The sequence below is a fragment of the Bemisia tabaci genome, chromosome 3 (genome assembly GCF_918797505.1).
Source record: "Bemisia tabaci chromosome 3, PGI_BMITA_v3".
Taxonomy (NCBI): Eukaryota; Metazoa; Arthropoda; class Insecta; order Hemiptera; family Aleyrodidae; genus Bemisia; species Bemisia tabaci.
In genome coordinates, this window is record NC_092795.1 from 7,853,774 (window position 1) to 7,861,484 (window position 7,711).

Here is a 7,711-nt window from a genome sequence, read left to right on the forward strand (position 1 = left end):
CTTCCTTTGCGTTTCTTAATTCCTGTGCGTGTGACTATCTCTCTTAATATTGACATGTACATAAAAAAAATCGAATGTTTCTCGATCGAGTTCCCAACACTACGCGATACTGTCTTGCTAAGGGAAAACGCCGTATGAAAATTCGGGATTTGCCAAATTTCCTCTCAGAAAATAGTTATTTTTGAAAAAAGTTATGAATATTCTTCCTTGAAATTTTCGGGAACTTTAAGTGAAATTGCGAACAAAATTATCTGAAAAATTGGAAGAAAAATATTTACAAATTTTCCCGAAAATTCGTGATTTATCAAAGGAAATTTGACAAAGCCTGAGCGTTCATACGGCGTTCTTCCTTAGCACGGGAGAGAAGTGTTAAACGAGGGAAGTCACACTTTGTACCGGCGATAAAATGTGAGAGCATGTACGCAGCTTGACACTTGATTAGTAAAATGAAATCAATGTCGTCTTTTCATTGAAAAAATCCCAATTATTTGTACAAGCGAATAAAATAAAATAAATAAAAAATGAGCGATTATTGAATGATTTAGCAACAGGTTGAATGACGACGCTGACAAAAGATGCTGCGATGCAACACGTTTGAGATCAAAGGTCCCCATGGTGGATGATTGAGTGATAGACTGATTGACTGATTGGTTCACTAGGCTAGGGCACCGGGTCAAATGCTCCGCATATTAAAAGTTACACCGACCACCGATCGGACCTTTAACAGCAAATTGCACCGTGTCAACTCGTTGATTTTCCACACCATAAAATTGATTTAGAGTAAGAACACTGTACACAGAAAGGGGCTTCGTAATTATTCTCTACCTGTGCCCTAATTACGAAGCCCCTTTCTCTAGATTATGGATCAGGCGTTAAACCACCCCACGCACCGAAGATCGTAGAACCGAAGTTTCAGTGCTCTACATCCATCGAACTACTCGGTTTGTCAAACCAAACTTTCGAATCGTCGATCCAAATGTGCAGGTCACATGATCAAATTGTGAGCCAAACTCGTTAAAGAGACTAGTGTTCAAGAATCAAACATTCGGTTAAACGAATCGCGAAGTTCAGTTTGACAAACCTGTTACATCGATCGATACAGAACACTTAACCTTGGCTCATATTATCCAGCTAGATTGAAGCGACGCGACCTGTAAAAAATAAATTTGGTCATACGAATCGAGAGTTTGATCTAACGAATAGAATAATTCACTTTACGTAGAATACCGATGTTCGGTTCGTATAACATCGCTCTTCTGACGCAAGAGCGTTGCTCAAAGCCCACGTGAGCCCTGATTTGCACGAAATTCCATGTTTTCTGGGGTTCATGCGGAAATCGAGATACGACGTTGCGTCAAGGGAGCGACACTGATCAAACTTCTTTTCCAGTGCGGAAGGAGATTGACCACTGATAATGACCTGGATATGATCGTCAACGGAGCAACGAGGAGCGAACAAGATGCAATGGAGAAAATCCGTTTTACATAAGCGTCATTAAGTCGAGAGGGCCAAGGTTCCGCGGGCACACCAGCCCGAAAGAATGCCCTTGCCTTCGCTGTAGTGGTATCGTCTTGGGGATTTTGGATAGATTTTTTAACAAAAAACATCGAAGTTTTCCCTCAAAATCAACATTTCCGAATTTTGCGAATATATTTAAGCGGCTCGTGAGCCGATTTTTGGACCAATATTCAATGAAACTCCCTGGAAATTTTCATTCGAATAATTTTTTTTTTTTTTTTTTTTTTTAATGAAAAGAGAGCTAATTTTCAGCCCTCGTAATTTCCCATTTTTTGGAAAATCTATTTCTTGGTCACGATTTCAATCAATGAAATAGGATTCCGGAGGAAAATCGAATCGATTCCATAAATCGATTTTATCGAAATCATCCCCAACACTAGGTTAAACTGCCGTCCCAAGGGAGGAGAGGAACAGTGAGCGCGGCGCGGCGCCGTCCTGAAACGGACGGTGGAACGGAATCACTGGATGCTGAGTAAGAACACCGTAAGAACATCCAGGCGTTGCCAAATCTCCAAACGAATCAAATGATCTCGATGATCTACGCATATCTGTATTCTGCGCTTGAATTTGTCCATAATATAATGCAGGGCCGGATTTACCTACTTGCCGCCCATGGGCCGCCTGTATTTTGCCGCCCCCTTCTCATTCGTTTTGAAACATTAATAAAAACCATCAAGTGCCGGAGGGGGAAGGGTGCATAAGACGCGTTTACCTACTCATGCTGGATACATTTTTTGCGAAAGCCCTGTCAACACTACTAGTAAAATTTCACGGAACTTTGGGCGAAAGTTAAGTTCCGTAAACCTGTCTCTGTGTGGACAAGGTCCTCCATTTATAAAAAATGAACCAAAAAATTATGAAAGAACAAACATAAATGTGGTTGAATAATTTTAACTTATTCCGCCGCCGCGCTGATCGCACTGTGTTTGGCGCAATGCGTGAAGTATTCCTGCAGTATTGTAGGCGCTATGCGTTTCACGGCAACCGCTCGCCTGACCGAGCGCACTGTGTTTGACGCAATGGGTGAAGTATTCATGCAGTCTTGTAGGCGCTAATATGTGTTACATGCCGACCGCCGTGCCGCGCCGAGGGCTTGTCCTTTTCATTTCAAGTCCTCGTCATTCCTCTCTGCGCTAAGCTCCAGGCCAAATTGCGTGTTTAGTTCCTCTCTTAACTCGACTAATTAAAGATGCTGTCTCTTGTTCCACAGAAAAACGACAAAATTCGAAATTACTGTACTCTCAGGAAAGAGAGATTTTGTTCCCTTTTCTCATTGATAATTTTTTGTCTGAATCCGATTTTTTTTTTTATACCTACATTCAAGAAAATTGCAAAATTTGCCGCCATGGGCCGCGGCCCATGTGGCCACCCTCTTAATCCGGCCCTGATGTAATGCAAAATTTAACCTAGCATATTGATGTCTGAAAAGTGAAACCACGTCAGTGGCGTAGCTAGGTATTCTTTAAAGGGGGAGGGGGCGGGGCTATTAACATTATTTTGTGTACGTCCCTGATAATATTTTATGTCTGCCCTCCAAAAGTAAAAAAAGGTACAAATAATGAGGCTAAGGGAGGCTTAACAGGGATATACCCCTGGCCTGCCCTGGGCCTGCTATACTTGATTTTTTCTTTGGAAAACCAGTAGACGTCATTTGTTGGATAAAATCCTTGATTTTTCTTTTCTGTAGGCAGAATTTTCTCCATAAAGTTCAAGCTGTGAAATTGGCTTGTTGCCTCAAAAAGATAAAATAGGAGCGGCAATTTTGAAACACCGCAATGAAAATGCATGGTTTCGCCCTTCGGCCATCGATATCCGAAAATCAAAGAGGAAAATATTCATTAATTTTCTTGAAAATAATCATTTTCTGGAAGGGAATTTGGCAGCCTGTTAATTCTCATACGGTGTTTTTCCTTGGGACGGTGGAGTTACTGGGTGCTGGCTGCCAAAAATGCCCTCTTCTCCGATCCGACTCGGTCTTGGCTGCGGCTTACGAAATGGAAACAGTAATGACGACTCCCCGGTTGTGCAATCGTGAAATTCGGTTACGTCTGTCAGGGTGTACGTGTCCATCTTCGATGTGTGCGTGCGTAGCCGCAGTCCCACCGCGCGGCTGCTTATTATGCGCCGTAAAGCCGTAAGCCGTAAGTTGTCCGAGACGGCACTCGGATAAGACTGTCTCTTTCGATCACGCTTCCGTTTGGTGCGAGGAGTCGATTGAAATTTTTAGACGATTCCATTCGATTACCTTGAGAAAAAACCGGTAAAATCACCTGTTACCCGACAATTACCAGCTTTGAACTGAATACTTCCAGTGGTTTTACCAGTGGCGTGGCGTGCTTTGCGAACTATCGATATTTCCCCATTTGAAGCTGTGGTAAATAATCGATTTATAAGGTGTTCGCTGCGAACACCCTGTTTATCGATACTTTTCCATAGGTTTAAATGGCGGATCAATCGATACATCGCAAAGCACGCCACGCCACTGGTTTTACCGTTTTCTGATAATTATACCATTTTTTCAGCGCTTTTGCGCTAGAGACAAGAGACCCTCCACTAATATCTTGGCCATTGTGGAAGCTTTTACTTTCGGGACCTCAGCATTCTACTGTTGACTTACCTACATGGTTGATGTTCAACAACGTGTTGGCAGTTTCGCTTTGCAAACAAGCCGAAAATGGCCGACGTTTGGGAAACTTGTTTGGCTCATGACGTCATCCGAAACTCTTCATCGACCATGTAGGTAAGTCAACAGCCGAAACTAGGGTGATGACTGTTGCTCCCTAATAATTGTCCATAAGGAATTGTTGAAACCCCGAAAGTAAAAGCTTCCACCTGTCGCTAGGAGGCCAGTGGAGGGTCTCTTGTCTCTGTTTTGCGCGTACTACTGGTGAATGTACCATGTTCAGTGTGATAATTGGTAAATTTGGCGGGAATTCTCACGGATCGGTAACAACTTATCGTAAATTTCCGGTAATTAAATTGGTTTCATGATGCTTCCTTATCTTCTTCTTGCCCTTATTTTTTTTCTTCTTATTATTAGTCTTCTTCATCTTTCATTCCTTCCTTTTCTACCATTTCTCAAATGGTAATCAAGGTAAACTTGAGTATTCGATAACGGCTCACGACAGTGATTCTCGCATAACCGAATGCTCTTTAAACTCCTTCATTTCATCGGATATGCAATTTGATCTCCCCGGAGTTAAAATAGTTGCTGAAGATCAAAGCGAAGGCAATTTCCCTTTTCGGCGCAAATTACCCTTTTTGGCGCGCCGGAGTAGCCCTTTTCGGCTCACGTCTGCCGCGACCCTCCTAACCCTTTTCGGCGCATGGAGAAGGAAAAAACGACCCTTTTCGGCTCACGCCCAATTTTGCACAAATGAGCTTGGAAGTTGAAAGCTACAAAAAAATATGAACAAACATTATTTTAGTGGCACAAAGCGATGTCCCATGCTCCGCAAGAATTGCAGTCGAGAAATGGTGCCAGAAGAATACCGCTCATACAGCTTCAAAACGTAGGCCTCTCTATCCACATTTTCTTTTTGCCTCAGCGCTGGTTTCTTTTGGATAGCTGCTTGTATTTTCAGGCTTACTAAAGACTGGTTTTCTATCAGGTAGGAAATGACCGTGAAGAGTGGAGGGTGCGGATGGTAAAATTCGTCGCTGAGTTTGCTATGGAAATTTTCAGCTGAATTTGTGGTTGCGACGTCTAAAGCATTGAGAGCTCCTGCCTACTAATAGGAGGAAAGCGCACTGTAAAAACGTGATTGTCACGAATGTATTTGGCAAACTCAAAATAATCTACATCAATTGGTATGTCTTTTATCAATTCATCGAACGCGAGAGAAACCTCCTCGAAAGTTAAATATGATAGACCAAAAAACCGACCTTTCATACTGACAGTTACTTACGGCTGCGAGCCGAATCGTCCTATATTCCTGAGCCGAAACTTACCTTTTTAATTTTCATCATGAAATTTCGCCCGAGCCGAAAACGCCCATTTTTCGGGACTTTCCGGCACAGGCCGCGCCGAAAAGGGTTACGGCCCAACGCGAACTGCTGACAACCACCTTCATCAGTAATCATCAACCTCGAATTCTTGAATTTTGTCGATTTAAGTTTTCCTCATAATTGAACATGCTGTATTTTGCAAAACAAATTTTAAATAACACATATATCATGTAGAATGACCCAGTGATAGAATGACCCCATGTGGATTGACCCAATGGCGTGGCATGCTCTGCTATATATCGATTTTCATGTCATTTAAAACTATGGAAAAGGATCGATAAACAGGGTGTTCGCAGGGAACACCTTAATAATCGATTCTTTATCATAGGTTTAAATGGCATAACAATCGATTTATCGCAATTCAAAGCCACGCCAATGTTTTGACCGCCATCTCTTGTGGTCCTGGCTAGAACTATCCAGAAAGAGCTTTGATTGGGGGCACTTACGCGTGATTCCGGCTGGACTGGAGCTGACGTTACGTTCAGGCCGTTGGCAGAGCACCGGGGTCAGGACGGGGACGGTGAACGAAACGATTACAACTCTGAGCAGAAACACTAAACTTACGAGACGGCACTCACCCCAAGCCAAAGCACTTGTCGCCAGAGCCAGCTTCATTTCCGCACACCGAACCGAGCTCAAAAGCTCAAAGGCCGGGCTTGGTAAACACGCTCACAGCTGCCCGAACCAGGCGCACAATGAAAAGTTCGCTCAGTCACAAAGCTAGTCTGACGCTACGTCTGTTCCGCGACTTTTTCGAGCTTTGATAACTCCTGTTACGCACTCCCGCCGGGGCGTTGCGTCGCGCAGAATTTTCGGGAATCGCGAACCGGTTTTTCCGGGAAAATTTACCGCGGCCGCAACGCCCTAACTTCGTGGTAGCCCTCTTGTTGCTTCGGGTGGTCGAGCAGCTGTACACTTGGAAGCTCACCAGACACGGATGCTTTTGACTCACTTCTTTTGCACTTGCTGCGTTTTAAATGGCATTACGGTAGATTGCAGTTCGATCGCAGGAAAATATCCGGCTTGAGAAATTTGCTCGCACTCACTTTTTTGCGATTTTATTCTCGCCAGTTTTCACAAAACAAATACGACCTATATTTCGAAGGTAATGAACTGCTTTGATCGGATTGATTTTATCAGATAAGATTAGACTCTGGGTGTCAGATATAAAGCCCAAAGCACGGAAACCACGCGGGGAGTGTTACGTCAATAGAGACATGGACAGTTTATAGTTGAGGCACAGTAGAGTCGTCCGGAACACTCTTCCCTCTGACCATATAAATTGTATAAACCGAGGTGTTTATTCTCTCGTGTCGAATTTTTTAAATCCTTACTCTTCAAAAAACTTAATGAGACTTGTGGTGCGCTTCAGGAAAGTCCAATTCATTCATCGAAAATGTTATGGAAATCACAAAAATTCTACCGCGTTAGGTTGCATAGCGTTTCAATTGAAGGCGCGAACACTTCCGTTACAAGATCTTGCACGGCACACCGGACTAACATTTAGGTCAGAAAACGGTGGACGCACGGAAAAGCGCGGGAACAGCGCGGCACGGCGCGGAGGTGTCTCGGTCCTGGCAGGCCTGACCACTTTCACTGATTCACTGATTCTGAATCCAGATTCACTGAAGTGGTGTGGTACGCCGCACCGCTCCGCTCCGCGCCGCGCCATGCCAGCCGCCAGAGACGTGACTTGAGGCGATGACGTCACTAGATCACGATGGGCGGGGGGGGGGGTTGCTCTGAGAGCTTTCCCGCCTCTTCTTTGTCGATTAGCGGTCCGATTATTGAATCTATGTCGATACGACAAAAAAAGACGAAACAGTATCTTACCCATGCAATATATCGCATTTCGATGTCTTATCATGCTTCTTCAAACTTTCAACAATCGGCTCACAGATGCGCCTATAGGTAAAATTCGCCGACGATTGTATTTCGATGTCTTATCATGCTTCTTCAAACTTTCAACAATCGGCTCACGGAAACGCCTAGGTAAAATTCGCCGACAATGCGATGGGTATGCAACCCCATGATCACGGTGATCAATGAGTTATTGCACCAGGCGGAGGCCATTCTCCTAGTTTCCTGCAATAATTTAAAAAACGAATACTCTTTTTTTGCAGTCCAAACTCCTCTCATACAAACATGGTTGCAATTTTTCATGGAAATTAAAATCTCGGAGTTT

General features: G+C 43.7%; 1 protein-coding gene across 1 annotated transcript in view; it reads right to left on the reverse strand.

Moving 5' to 3' along the window:
* The window catches only part of LOC109032283 (PI-PLC X domain-containing protein 1), a 31,273-nt gene extending 24,138 nt beyond the window's left edge, over window positions 1-7,135 (reverse strand). Inside the window, exon 1 of the mRNA XM_072297700.1 lies at window positions 5,973-7,135. Coding sequence (XP_072153801.1) covers window positions 5,973-6,141 — 169 coding nt within the window. The 5' untranslated portion in view covers window positions 6,142-7,135. The remainder of the gene's footprint in view (window positions 1-5,972) is intronic.
* Between the last annotated feature and the right edge of the window lie 576 nt (window positions 7,136-7,711).